Raw genomic sequence first — 15,155 nt, 5'->3', positions numbered from 1 at the left:
TGAAGAGGTTGAGGAGAAGAGGAAGAACTAGGAAAGGAGACCAGGAAAGAGAACAAGTGAGGTAGGAGGAAGACCAAGGCAGCTAAGCGTAGGAATGCATCAGGGAGGAGGGAGCGCTACCTAGTCACCTGCTGCTGCCGAGCCAAGTACCATAAGGACCGAGACGTCACCGTTGGGTTTAGCACCGCGGAAATATGGGACCTGGACTTGACCAGTTTCAGTGGAGAGGGGCAAGATTGGAGGCAGTGCATATGGAGAATTCTTTCAAGTTTTGCTTCAAGGATGAACAGAGAAATGAAACCGTAGCTGCCAGGGGAAGTGGAGTCAAGAAGAGACAGGAGAAATAATATATTTGTGTGCTGATAGGAACGTACCTACGGAGGATGGAAATTGATGTGTGAGGAGAGGGAAGAATTGCTGAAGCAGTGTCCCTGAGTAAGCAAGGGGGCTTGGAAGCTAGTGCAGAAGGACAAAGACTGGCTTAGACAGGAGCTTGGGTAGTTCGTCTATAATAACAGGAAGAAAGAAGAGAAAATGCAGGGCAGGTGCTGGGTATGGACGTAGTGAAGGAAGTTTTGAAAGTTCTCTTCCGATTGTTTGTTTCCTCAGCAAAGTAGGAGGCAAGGTAGTCAGCTGACAGGACAAGAGTGGGGATTGAAGAGAAAGGAGAAAGTGTGAAACTGTGATCTAAGACGGGGTCAGCAAACTTTATCTTAAAGGGCCAGAGGGTGGTAAATATTGGCTTGGCCAAAAAGTTCATTCGGGTTTCCGTAAGATCTTATGGAAAAACCCAAACGAACTTTTTGGCCAACCCAACATTTCAGGCTTTGTGGGCAGTCTCTGTCACAACTACTCAATCCTGCTATTTTAGCCCAAAAGCAGACATAAATTACAATAAATACACCGATTTTTCCATAGTTGTGTTCCAATAAAATTTGATTTACAAAAACAGGCATACAGCTCATGGGCCGTAATTTGCTGACTGCTATTTTAAGAGAATGAGGGAGAGATAGACTAAGCATGTATCATTGATTACCTGGCAGCGTTAAGGATCCACTTGAGGTTTGTGGCCCTGTACTGAAAGTGAAAACAGTCGGCATAGTTGTGTGTGTTTCTCCTGCCAAGTTCAGCTACACAGGTGTAAGCATGGAATGGTGGAGAACTGGATCTCATGTGTTTTGTCAAACAGTGTGACCCACTGTTTGGGAGGGCAGGGGAGTTGAAGGTATATGAAAGGTATGTTATAATGATCGGCTCTGGAATTGAAGCTGAACATCTGAGGGCGAGAATCAATGGATAGGCTGTCCCAGTGGATTGCTGGAGTCAGAAACTAGATGGCGTGAGTTAGAAAGGCAGGAGGTAGCGGTCGGAGAACAAAAGGGTTGCTGATACTAGTAAGGCTAGGTAGTGGGTGTGACCATGGGAGTGAGGGGCTGACATATGTGGAGGACAGGATCACTGGAGTACAGGAGATCAAGTTGCCAAAGGCCAAGGTGTGGGAGGATCATCTCTGTACACTAGTCACCAAGAATTAAGGCAAGAATTAAGGCAGGAATGATGTTGGAGAGAGTGATGGGGCACTCTTTCGTGATGATGCCAGATAGAGCCTCAGAATCACTACCAATTGTTAGTATAGGACAAGAAACCTATTTGTCTTCAGGACTGTGGTGGATGAACAAGGATTAGAAGGTAGAGGAACTGCATATACAGAGGCACAGAAGCATGATGCAGCTTTTGAGAACTGCAGGTGCTTAGTATTGCTAGGTTAGAGAACTAGGATAGACGATAGCAAAAGACCACATAGTAATGGTAGGCAGAGTTTGGAGACAACTGAGGGGAATGAGAAAGGGAACTGACCGGAGGTGATAAAAAGGATTAACTGTGGCACCAAAGACCCAAAAGAGATCAGAACTCATACATCTGCATGGTTGGACAATGTTTTTCATCCCTAAAGGTCACCATCCAGTAAGTGACCAAAAGAGGTATGAAGGGTTTTGAAAGAAAAAGAATATTTCTACCCACAGAGTGCTCTCAGGTAACTGTCTGTGAAACAGAAGTGAAATAGATATAGTAGAGTGCTAATTATTCTAGACACAAGGTTAATATAAGAACTTAGAAAAGAATGAACATTTGAAACTTCCTTGGTTTTTGGTCTTGGTTTTAGTCTGGAAATGGTTTATTGTGGGACTGTTACAGTTAGTATTAAATCCTAGCGATCTAGGTATCGGTATCTTAATTATAGCAAAAGGTAATCTCTTTTTATTCATAGGATTATAAGACAAGAGATGTGACTGATGATGTAAAAAATATTGTAAGATTTGTTCAAGAACACAGTTCATCACAAGGAACAAGAAATATAAAACATGTAGGTCCTTCTGGGAGATTTACTATGAATATGCTGGTCGACATTTTCTTGGGTAAGTCATCTGTTTTATTGTTTGAGTTACATCGATTAAAATGGAACATCTAGGGAATTCCCTGGTGGTCCAGTGGTTAGGACTCTGCACTTCCACTGCAGGGGGCGCAGGTTCAATCCCTGGTCAGGGAACTAAGATCCCACAAGCTGCACGGCACAGCCAAAAAAAAAAAAAAAAAAGTTGAATCTCTAAAGAATTCATTACAAGTACATAGAAAAAAATCTCTTCTATTTTCTTATAGAAGCTAAGAGTTTTAGAATAAAACCTTTTTGAGTAACAAAAGAAAATCAGTTTTTATGAATTTTTACCAATTATTTTTATAGAATTTATGTAAGTCCCTAAGATGAGTTTCCACAAACAAAAAAGAAAATAATAAAGTTTATACAATTTCATCTGAGTGAATGGAATATAACTTCCCTGGAGAATTACCCATTGACTGACTTCCAGTTCAGGATGGCAGCCTGAGCATAAGTTTCTGTCTTCTTTTTTCGCTTGAAGCCCCATTAAAATAGTAGCAAGGAAATAAAATGAGGATTAAATCCATAACAGCATAGAAAACCAGAAAGAGACCATCATCAGGTTAGAGGTTTTAAAAACCTTTGACGAAATGGATGGAAGCATATTGAAAAATTGAATGAAATGCAGTAAATCACAGTGCACAATAAATGTAGAGAAAGTTATAGCAGAGGGGCTGTCAACCAGGCAGAACCCCATTATCACCAGGCCGACTCAGACTTGGAAGCTCAGAGGCCTGGGGGGTGGGAGTAAAAGCAGAGGAGCCAAAAATAGGAGGGGACAGTTAAAAGAAAGTCTGCTCACAAAAGAACTGCATGGAATACCAGCCTTCAGTTGATTCTAGAACAAAGATAAACAAACTGCTTGAGGAGTAGAAAGACAGCTGAGCTGGGGGCCAGCGCCCCTAAGTGGCATTTGGGGGCCACCCAGCCCACTTACCCTAAAGCAAACCTGGTAACTAGATATCCCCATTCAGGGGAGGAACTTGGGGGGAAATAGACCTAGATATAAAATAACAAGAAATCCACCTAAAAGGTTTAACGTGGTCCCTAAAGGCTAAATATAAATAGACAATCAAGGGGACTTCCCTGGTGGTCCAGTGGTTAAGAATCCATCCTGCAATGCAGGGGACGCCAGTTCGATCCCTGGTCAGGGAACTAAGATCCCACATGCCGCGGGGCAACTAAGCCCACGCACCACAACTACTGAGCCCGACTACTGAGCCCACATGCCACAACTAGAGAGAAACCCGTACACTGAACGAAGAGCCCGTGCACTGTAACTAAGACCTGACGCAGCCATAAATAAATAAATAAATAATCTTAAAAAAAAAAAAAGACAGTCAAGAGAAAGACCAAGGGACTTCCCTGGCGGTCCAGTGGTTAGAACTCCGCACTTCCACTGCAGGGGGCGAGGGTTTGATCCCTGGTCTGGGAATTAAGATCCTGTGAGCCGCGAGGTGCAGCCAAAAAGAAAAAAGCGAAAGACCAAATAAGTAGTGTATTTGACCCTGGGGATAGAGATAATTTAGAAAATAAGCAATAGCTTTGGGGATGTGGGAGGGGAAACTCCTGATTAGTATCTTCATAAAGACTTAAATAATAATAGAATGTTACAGAAAATAGAGTAAGAGCTGTTAAAAATTTTAAATGATTGACGCAAGTAAATTTAGTGGAAAGGTTGGAAGATAAAGTCAAGAAAATTTTCTTAAGACCTGAGCAAGGGCTTCCCTGGTGGCACAGTGGTTAAGAATCTGCCTGCCAATGCAGCGGACATGGGTTCGATCCCTGGTCCAGGAAGATCCCACATGCCGCGGAACAACTAAGCCCGTGTGCCACAACTACTGAGCCTGCACTCTAGAGCCCACGAGCCACAACTACTAAGCCCGTGTGCCACAACTACTGAGCCTGCACTCTAGAGCCCACGAGCCACAACTACTAAGCCCGTGTGCCACAACTACTGAGCCTGCACTCTAGAGCCCACGAGCCACAACTACTAAGCCCACGTGCCACAATTACTGAAGCCCACGCCTAGAGCCCGTGTTCCGCAACAAGAGAAGCCACTGCAATGAGAAGCCCGCTCACCGCAACTAGAGAAAGCCCACGCGCAGCAACGAAGACCCAATGCAGCCAAAAATAAGTAAATAAAATAAATAAATTAAAAAAAAAAAAAAAAGACCTGAGCAAAAGGCTATATGGAAAATGTGAGAGACAAAATATAGATCAATTCTTAGGAGATGTAAAATCTGACAAATAAAATTTTGAAATAGAAAGTAGAGAGAGGGAATTATCAAACCAATGATAAAAGAAAATTTCCCAGAATGGAAAAGAAAAAAACCTTAATTAAAATGCCCACTTGGGGGGCTTCCCTGGTGGCACAGTGGTTGAGAGTCTGCCTGCCAATGCAGGGGACGCGGGTTCGAGCCCTGATCTGGGAGGATCCCACATGCCGCGGAGCAACTAGGCCCGTGAGCCACAATTACTGAGCCTGCGCGTCTGGAGCCCGTGCTCTGCAACAAGAGAGGCCGCGATAGTGAGAGGCCCACGCACCGCGATGAAGAGTGGCCCCCGCTTGCCACAACTAGGGAAAGCCCTCGCACAGAAACGAAGACCCAGCACAGCCATAAATAAATAAATAAATAAATTTTTTTTAAAAATGCCCACTTGGGGAGTTCCTTGGTGGTCTAGTGGCTAGGATTCAGTGTTTTCACTGCTGTGGCCTGGGTTCAGTCCCTGGTCAGGGAGCTGAGATCCCACAAGCTGTGCAGCATGGCCAAAAATTTTTTTTAAAATGCCCACTTAATGCTAAATAAGATGCTTTATAAGATGAAATTTAAGAATACCAAGAGTAACGAGATGTTAGGGAAGAAAAACTTTTTCTCCACTCTGTTATATTTAATTGTTGGGGACATTAGCAAGAGAAAAGACAGATTTAATCACGTATGTGTGGGAGTTCATAGAAAATGTGACTCAAAGGGGCAATTAGAATTTGAGGCTTGTATACCATTTTAATAGGGGAAGTAGAGGCAGGGGAAGGGTTAGGAGGAAACAAATGATTTGAGGGAAAGATAAATGGGCCCTTAGGAGAAAGATAGCGGGGAGACATGGCAGTTTTTGTGACAGTGTCTGTTTAGGTGTTGTGTGGAGACTTCTCATCTCCAATGATAAGAGTCAGTTTTCTCTGGTTGCTCCTGGGGAGGGGATTTAAGACAACTGAGTTCTTTTGGGAGTCTCTGCTTTTTGGCAGATGGATTTCAGAAATTCAGGTACCTTCTGCTCAAAATAATTTTTATGCCACTGTGGCATGTCTGGACCCCTTCAGAGATACTGCAGAAAGCTTTGGAAAGAAAAAACAAACCAAAACCAAACTGACATCAGATTAATGTCAGTAGCCCTGGAGACTAGAAGGCAAAGAATGTGATATGATGTATACCATAAACAGAGGAACTGACCCATGGGTCCAGTGAGAAGAAATCCCAGAGTCACAGCTATGCAGCAGGTCCAGTAAGCAGTCTGTACAAATTGTAACAGAAAGTCGGGAAAAATAAGTCCCAAGCAATATAGAGAAAGAACAAGAAATGAATTTTTTTATTGATGACAGTAAAGAACACAAATGTTACTTCTCAACAGCAGAAGGAGAAGGACACTTAGAAACTCCTGGGGAGGGACTTCCCTGGCGGTCCAGTGGTTAAGACTTCGCCTTCCAATGCAGGGGGTGCGGGTTCAATCCCTGGTCGGGGACCTGGTTGGATCCCACATGCCTCGGAGCCAAAAAATGGAAACATAAAAAACAGAAGCAGTATTGTAACAAATTAAATAAAGACTTTAAAAATGGCTCACAGCAAAAAAAAATCTTTAAAAAAAAAAAGAAACTCCCGGGGAAAGATTATAAAAGAGAGCCAAGGTAAAATAGAAAACAAAGGAAATGGCTGCATGATTTTGAGTAATTAATAAAATGTACAAAAAAATAATCCGTTTGTCTGAATACAGTGAACATCCTCCTTAGAGTTGCACAAGAGTCATGAGTTCTAAGTGGGGAAGGAAGCTTGTTGTAATATAAATGTTGCTGATTAGCTACAATAGAGTCAATGTATAGACTTAAACATGGTTAGAGAACAGGGCAGGATATAGACGTTAATCTTGATGATGTAAAAATAAAAGTACAATAAATAAAAATAAAAGGGGGGACTTCCCTGGTGGCGCAGTGGTTAAGAATCCACCTGCCAGTGCAGGGGACACAGGTTTGAGCCCTGGTCCAGGAAGATCCCACATGCTGCGGAGCAACTAAGCCCCTGCGCCACAACTACTGAGCCTGCGCTCTAGAGCCTCCGAGCCACAACTGCTGAGCCTGCGTGCCACAACTACTGAAGCCTGCGTGCCTAGAGCCTGTGCTCCGCAACAAGAGAAGCCACCGCAATGAGAAGCCCGCACACTGCAACAAAGAGTAGCCCCTGCTCGCCACACCTAAAGAAAACCCACGCAGCAATGAAGACCCAACGCAGCCAAAAATAAATAAATTAATTTAAATAAATAAATAAATAAAAATAAAAGAGGAGTATATGGACAGCTTGGGGTGCTGGTAGCCTCCTACATAGTGGGGAGGGAGAGTGGTCAGACACTCTAAAGTTACCCCAAAAACCAATAGATGAACCAGTATTATGTAACTAGCAAAATTCAGGGCAGGGTAAAGTGAAGAGGGTGGCATAAATGAGATAAAGCCTCATCTTTCATTGTGAAGGGTCAATATATAAATGTCAGGTGGTGATTCTGGCCAGTGCAATGACAGCAAGAGTATGGGTTCCATGCAGAGGTAACCACCAGAAGAGCTGAAAACAAGCTATTTAAAAAGTGATTGCCGGAACTTCCCTGGCGATCCAGTGGTTAAGACTGTGCTTCCACTGCAGGGGGCGCGGGTTTGACCAGGGATCAGGGAACTAAGATCCCACATGCTGCGAGGCACAGCCAAAAAAAATTAAAAATAAAAAAAATTAAATTAAATTTTTTTTAAAAAGTGATTGCCTTGGAGAGGAGTGAGACTAGGGAGGGGAAGGGTGGAACAGAGGAATGTTGCTTTTAATTATAAACCCTCCTGTGCTATATTGTATTTTTTTCCTATGTACATGTATTACTTTAATTAAAAATCTATAAAGCAATTAAAAAATTAATAGCCTAGATTGGAGTAGGAAGACGGTTTGTTCAGTTTCTCAGCTGTGTCTCCTGGATCTGCACATTTCTCAGGACAAAGCAACTTTTAATGCTGGTCTTCCCTTTCTGGATTCTTGCCTTCTCCTAGTTTGGACTCTTTTGGGGGTACAAGGGGTTGCAGATAAAATAATTTGTTATAAGAATGATACATGATCATTCTACATTATAATATGTAGAAAACCAAAAAATACAAATAACTCCCCAAAAAACTGCTGATGTTTTAATGTGTGTTTGCTCACAATCACATATTTATCATATTGTATGTATAGTTTCTGTCATTTTTATATAACAGGATATAAGCATTTTCTTTTTTTTTATTCTTAAGTAGTTTTTAATTTATATTTTATCATATTGATGAAATGTATTTAAATAGTTTTATTTTAGGACATATTTTTCTATTGTAAATAGTGATGTGATAAATAGCCTTTTAAATACACCCTTGTCTACATCTCTGTTTGTACCTTTCATGTAGATTGCTAAGTCAGACATTTTTCTGACACATTCTTCAGTTTCTCCTTAGCTCTTATGTGTTTTTTAAGAAAATTGTTTATGTTTCGTCCAGATTTCGTAGTTATCCTCAACACTAGGGTTGGTCCACATCAGCCAGCCCATTACCAGAGCAGTAGTCCTGCCCCAGGAATGTGACATTTCAGGGATACAAATCACTTGAAGAAGGAAAAACTTGAATCATTCAGCATCTATGACCAGAAGCCATCTGAAATTTACAATAATGTAATTATTTGGAACTCTTAAAATAGAGCTAAAGCTTTACAAAGTAATTGTTAATTCTGATTATAATCAGTGTCACAAGCCTTCTTAAGTCGATTGTTATAATAAAATTGTGAGGCTTCCCTGGTGGCACAGTGGTTAAGAATACACTTGCCAAGGCAGGGGACACGGGTTCGAACCCTGGTCGGGGAGGATCCCACATGCCGCGGAGCAGCTAAGCTCGTGCTGTGCAAGTACTGAGCCTGTGCTCTAGAGTCCACGAGCCACAACTACTGAGCCCACGTGCCACACAACTCCTGAAGCCCACGTACCACACAACTCCTGAAGCCCACGCGCCTAGAACCTGTGCTCCGCAACAAGAAAAGTCACTACAATGAGAAGCCTGCACACCACAAGGAAGAGTAGCCCCCGCTTGCTACAACTAGAGAAAGCCTGTGCGCAGCAACGAAGACCCAACGCAGCCAAAAAAATAAATAAACAAATAAATAAAATTTTTTTTAAAAATTGTGTTATGATGAAAACATTAGTCATTAGTGCAGCGTGGATGTGAAACCAAGGATCCAGCTGGGGGTGGGACTCAGTCAGTGGGAGAAGGAGGGAAGTATACAGCCTTGTGGAGTGTTATGCAACAGTGATATGAAGCTATTAAGGTTTATATGAACTATGTCTTTGATTTGTTTGCTCTAATATAATTTTATAAGCTGTACATGCAACATGCTAAAATGATAAACTTAATTTTGCTGCTGTTTTTGGCCAATGCACGTTATAAAAAGATGAAGAGAAGTACATACAATTATTTTAGCGTTCTACTCAAATATTCTTACTTCATGGAAACAAGTGTCTATTTGTGCCATGGTTTTTCCTGCGGAAGAGCTTAGCTATCTCATTTACCCAGACCTGTCCATAAATGGCTTTTTTAGCCTCTTCTATTACAGTTATGATATACCTACATTTACTAATCTAATTTCTCTTACCTTCTTACCAGGGAGTAAGAGTGCAAAAATTCAGTCAGGAATATTTGGAAAGGGATCTGCTTATTCAAGACACAATGCTGAAAGACTTTTTAAAAAGCTGATACTTGACAGGATTTTGGATGAAGACTTATATATCAATGCCAATGATCAACCAATTGCATATGTGATGCCTGGAAATAAAGCCCAACATGTACTAAATGGTCATTTAAAGGTATGGTATTTTAAATGTTTATTTTATTTTATTATCTCACAATGAGTAGACAGAACTATTTCACTGCAAACTCAAGTGTCTTTTCCAAAGCTTATGGATACTGAATATATATATACTGTCCTGTATGAACATATTCTATTCTTCTTAATTTAGAAAGAGATCTTAAAATTGAACCCAAGTAATGTAACGCCTGTCAAAATGAATTGAATGGGTTGTCAGATCATTAAATCATCATATATTCATTAAATAAACATTTATCAGAAAGCTAGTCTGTGCTGGCACAGGAAATATAAAGATGGAGAATATACAGCCCCATTCCCAAGGAACTTACTATCTACTTGGCATAACAGAAATACCCCCAAAAAAATGTAATTAAACATTGAATAAAGCCTCTATGTGCATGCACTCATTCCTGTGCTCTCATTTTCTCTCACAAAGGTAGACTTTATGGAAACGGAAAATTCCAGCAGTGTGAAAAAACAAAAAGCTTTAGTGGCAAAGGTATCTCAGAGGGAAGAGATGGTTAAGAAATGTCTTGGAGAGCTTACGGAAGTCTGCAAATCTCTGGGAAAAGTTTTTGGTGTCCATTACTTTAATATTTTTAATACTGTCACTCTCAAGAAGCTTGCAGGTTGGTGTGTGCGAGTCTTCTGTTGCGTGGCATAAATTAATAGGCTAAAAGTTAATCTTGCTAAGGAACTTACCAAGAGCATTAATATATCTCAGTCTTTTTGATCTCTGAATTGAAAGCTCAGAAAAACAGTTTAAACTCATTCTTGAGATAAAATATATTTTTTAAGATATACACAGTACTTTGTTATTCAGACATATGGTATAATTTCAATCTTATACTTCAGTCTAATGCTGCATGTTAAGATATGGATAATTCTAATCGCTAACACCAGATGTCACTTGATGAATTTGTGTGCATTATTTGCCTGCCTTATGATGTTTAACTATGTGTGTACACGTCTTTGCAATGCGGAGCTAAGTTCCTTTTGAAAAGAGATTTTGTTTTATGCTTCTCTGAATCCGGATCTAGCACACTGCTGTGTCTAAGTATTTTTTGATAAATACTTGCTGACGTGAGTTATTTCCATGGCTTCAGACAGCTCAACCCAGAATTCTAATAGTAAAGTCCCTGGAAAATAAGTTGGCCACATGGTTGACTGACTAGTGTACATTTCCTTCCACCCTCTTCCTTCATAAAAACTCACAATCATCACGTTCTCTCTCTTCCATCCCCACTCCTGCCACCATAGGTCATTACAGTATTTCATCAACTCTAAAATGCCACATTGTTATTTTATGGACTATTGAGAAAGAAAAAATTCTACTAATTAAACTGTGACACAGTGCTTTTATTGAAAGAGTTGTTTTTACTTTATTTAGATTTTTATCATATATAACTGTGCATATATGGAAAATGCATACAATCAAAGTAGATTGATTTAAGTACTTGTAAAAATTCACATTCAAAACCTGACTCTTCTGAATCATTTTTTGAGTCAGTTGTCCATGTCTTTGTTTTCCCTCATGTCACCAGGAACGTGATACAGCCTTTTTAGCATGCTCCACTTTGTTCCCCAAAATTTTAATCAAAATCCTTGTCACCCGTTCTGATTTGATGGTGACACTTCCTTGATGATACCAGAAAGTGTCCGCGGGAGGCTGCACGTCTCTCAGTAACACAAATGTAACACTGCTTCATCTACTTCAGGTCATGTAAAGCACTTGGTTGTTGCTTGCAAGAAACTGTGGAATTGTCATTTCCTCCAGGACATACAATTTGCTTTGTTAATGCCAAATTTATCCCCCGTTACTCCGTTTCTGAGCTTTTCTGCATGCACATTTTCTCAATGCTAATCACAGTCTAGTCTTTTCTAACACATTTCATGTGCAGTTCAATTCAACATGTGAGGAACCAGCACTGCAGTGGCGCTGTCGGCATGCCGGCAGCACTGACAGCTATGACTGAGTTCTCACAGGCGCAGGCAGTGACAGCACAGCTGCCATTTGGCCGTCAGCACTTGTAAGACGCCTCTTAACCTCAGGAATGCCAAAACGCAAAAAAAAAAAGAGTATATCTTAGAATCAATGAAATGTAGTATTTTGTTCCTAGGCTATTAGTGAAGTTTCCTAACTGGTCTCCTTATCTCCAGATAATGAACATGATATTCATTTTAATCTTCTAAATACTTGGCTAAAATTCCAAGAGCTCTCCAGATAAAGTACAAATTCTATCAGGAATCTGCATTTCTTTTTATTTTATTTATTTATATTTTTTGGCCACACCCTCACAGCATACAGGATCTTAGTTCCCCAACCAGGGACTGAACCCACACCCCCTGCAGTGGAAGTGTGGGGTCTTAATTACTGGACCGCCAGGGAAGTCCCAGGGATCTGGGGCTCCCCCACTTTATCTTCCAGTAACCCTTTCCATAAACCTCCTGGTCTGTCCCACAGGTCTGTTCTTTTCCTCTAAACGTAGAAATGATGTTACAATCACGGATTTGAAATCCACCCTTTGCTCAACTCAGATACATGGGAATTATTACTCCCTCACTGCCCATAGCCAGTGCATCAATAAATCCTACAGACCCAGCCTCCAAAACATGTCTCCACTACTACCCGCTAGTTCACAGCATCCTCTCTCACACCTGTAGTGGCTTCCATCAGGCTCCGGTTTCCCTTCTTTCCCTTACAATCCATTTCCTGTGTACAGCAGCCAGAGTGATCTCTAAAATAACAGGCTCGTCTAGCTATAAGACTGTTGTGCCTTCTCTATGCAGAAGACTCTTTTTTTTTTTAATTTATTTATTTAATTTATTTATTTTTGGTTGCGTTGGGTCTTCATTCTGTGCACGGGCTTTCTCTAGTTGTGGCGGGGGTGGGGGCTACTCAGTTGTGCGTGGGCTTCTCATTGCAGTGGCTTCTCTTGTTGCGGAGCACGGGCTCTAGGTGCACGGGCTTCAGTAGTTGTAGCACGTGGGCTCAGTAGTTGTGGCTCGCGGGCTGTAGAGCACAGGCTCAGTAGTTGTGACGCACGGGCTCAGTTGCTCCGCGGCATGTGGGATCTTCCCAGACCAGGGCTCGAACCCCTGTCCCCTGCATTGGCAGGCGGATTCTTAACCACTGCACCACCAGGGAAGCCCTACGCAGAAGACTCTTAATGGCCTGCTTGTTAAAGGCAGAGTACTTGCTTCACCCACGTGCAGAAAGACCTGAAGAACAGGTTTGGGTTGGGGGGAAGTAAGAATTCAGTTAAGGCCTTACTGAGTAGGGTATACAAATGTAGAGTGCAGGGGAGAAGTCAGAGCTGGAAATACAGATGTGGGCCTTCTCTGCAAACGAGCATCACCATACTTGTAGCTAGACAAGTCTTGCTTGTGAGAACAGTGGGCCAAGAGCAAAGTCCAGTTACCTCTGGGGCACACTGCCCAGGAACCCCCACTCCGCTTCCCCCCACGTCCCGTGCTCCCTCCCATTCTCGGCCCTGACTCCACACACCTTTGCTGCTGGGATTGGACCACGGGCTCCTGCCCTCTGGGCCTGTGCGCTGCCTCTGTCAGCATTTAACTGCCTTTTAGAAAATCAGCCCATGTACCCGGTGCTCTGCAGATAGTTGGCACTTAACAAACATGTGCTGAATGGGTGAATGAGCATAAATTCAGTGGGTTTTCTCTGGGTGGTAATTTAAATTTCTAATTTTATGCCCATGCACAGAATCTTTATCGTCTGATCCTGAGGTTTTGCTTCAAATTGATGGTGTTACTGAAGACAAACTGGAAAAATATGGTGCAGAAGTGATTCCAATATTACAGAAATATTCTGAGTGGACATTGCCAGGTTCAGTATACAGCCAAATATGGGTTTTCTGAAAGCCTCTTTTAATGTTAAATGATGCATCTCACTGGATTAGAATCATGTGGTTTCTGGCTTGTGTTAATGGTCCCTACACCTTGTCACACTGACATCCAGGTTCTCAGAGCAGACCCCAGTGGTGTGCCGGGCACCTCTTAGAGGACACCAGTGCTCAGGTCCCCCAGGGGAGACCAGTTACTGAACTTGCTAACAGGATCCAGAGGACAACCTTTGGGCCCAGGAGTTGCTCATTCTGTTAAGGCAAGTGCCTGAGGAATCTGGAGCCCTGGGTGCAGATCACATATCTGCGACCATCTCACTCTGTAATCCTTGGTAGGCCACACATAGCCTCTTTGTTTTTCAGTTTCCATGTCTGAGGACGGGAAGTGTTATCTGACAAGCATGTCTAAAGTTTAAGAGTGGAGTTTAAATGTTTTGGGTAAATGAACATGTAATTGGACTACTGGAGAATCTTACTGTTATTAGCCACTGAAAGAATCCGCCCGAGTGAGTGCATCATTAGCGGACGTTCCCAAAGGTTGCTGGAAGCCTGTCATGTAGCACCTCTAACTACAAAGCTCAACACTGAGCTGTAGAAAGCATGCGCTCAGGGAAAATCGAGAACAAAGAAAGATTTCGTTGTGGGAGATACAGGTGCCGGAGTCGGGCGCCCTCCTCCAGCGTATTGCCACATGCAGACTAGCCAAGTGAAATGTTTCCCTGTTTCTGTAACGGACCACGGGAGGGGTCCTTCTCAGAGTAGCAGGATGAGACATGAGTGAGCATGCATTTCACGTTCTGTCTCTCCACAGTCGTGTTTTATCCATTGACAAAACGCCAAAGAGTCAGGTTTTCGTTAATTCCTCTGTATGGTAATTATTCCATAAATCCTTACTTCAAATACATTAACCTCTTGGTGGGAACTTAACGTTTGTTTAGTATAGTAACTTGTTTGGATAGGGATTTTTGCCCACGTAAGGTAGGGCTACTCTGCGGAAATAGCCCACAGTGTGGTCGTGATCACTCCCACTTATTGAGGGAGGACAGAGCCAAGAGCTTTGCCTATTTTGTGTCATTCAATCCTTATAACACTGATTTTATTTTGTTTTTTTATTTATTTTTATTTTTATATATATATATATTTTTTAAATTTATTTTTGGCCACGCCACGTGGCTTGTGGGAGCTTAGTTCCCTGACCAGGGATTGAACCCAGGCCCACTGCAGTGAGAGAGCCCAGTCCTAACCACTGGACCTCCAGGGAATTCCCGAACACCCATTTTAGAGGTGAAAAGTGGTGAGGCCTTTTCATTTCCGCAAAGTCCCGCAGCTGGGATGACAGCACTCTTCACCCGAGCTGCACTGTCTGCCCGTGTGCCCTTCCTACCATGCAGTAAGGTAGGGTAGCCTGAGGGTGAACCAGACCAGCCAGGAAATATCTTCAGAAAATGAAGACCTGGTCACTGTTAACCTAGAAGGAGATTTCATGCTTTGGGTGTGCCTTGGGTTGCAAATACCTATGGAAATTACCATCTTCTTTGCAAATGTGTGCTTTCATACAGACCCATTTCCTGCATAGTATGTGAAATGTTCACAACTATTATGCAAAGAAGAGTAAAATGTGGTCTAGAATTTTCTGACAGCCATTTACTAAGTAAGTATCGCCCAAAGATGAGGTGCAGGACATAGGTATGTTTTCCTTATGTTGGACTTATTTTTTCAGCATGCGTAAAACTATAAATA

At 42.1% G+C, this 15,155-nt stretch overlaps 1 protein-coding gene across 18 annotated transcripts in view; it reads left to right on the top strand.

The window, feature by feature from the left end:
• The window catches only part of BLM (BLM RecQ like helicase), a 103,557-nt gene that overhangs the window by 70,423 nt on the left and 17,979 nt on the right, over positions 1-15,155 (top strand). For 14 of the 18 annotated variants that reach the window (XM_082388254.1, XM_082388258.1, XM_082388252.1 and 11 more), the window contains 4 exons: positions 2,270-2,417; positions 9,351-9,550; positions 9,989-10,181; positions 13,277-13,399. In XM_082388254.1, coding sequence (XP_082244380.1) covers positions 2,270-2,417; positions 9,351-9,550; positions 9,989-10,181; positions 13,277-13,399 — 664 coding nt within the window. Of the gene's footprint in view, positions 1-2,269; positions 2,418-9,350; positions 9,556-9,988; positions 10,182-13,276; positions 13,400-15,155 lie in introns of those variants that run through there. The other 4 variants (XM_082388259.1, XM_082388255.1, XM_082388257.1 and 1 more) reach the window with 4 other exon arrangements.

This window comes from Balaenoptera borealis (genome assembly GCF_965194805.1).
Source record: "Balaenoptera borealis genome assembly, chromosome: 3".
NCBI classification, from domain to species: domain Eukaryota; kingdom Metazoa; phylum Chordata; class Mammalia; order Artiodactyla; family Balaenopteridae; genus Balaenoptera; species Balaenoptera borealis.
Note: the sequence above shows the minus strand (reverse complement) of the source record. Positions and strands in the feature narration are given on the sequence as shown.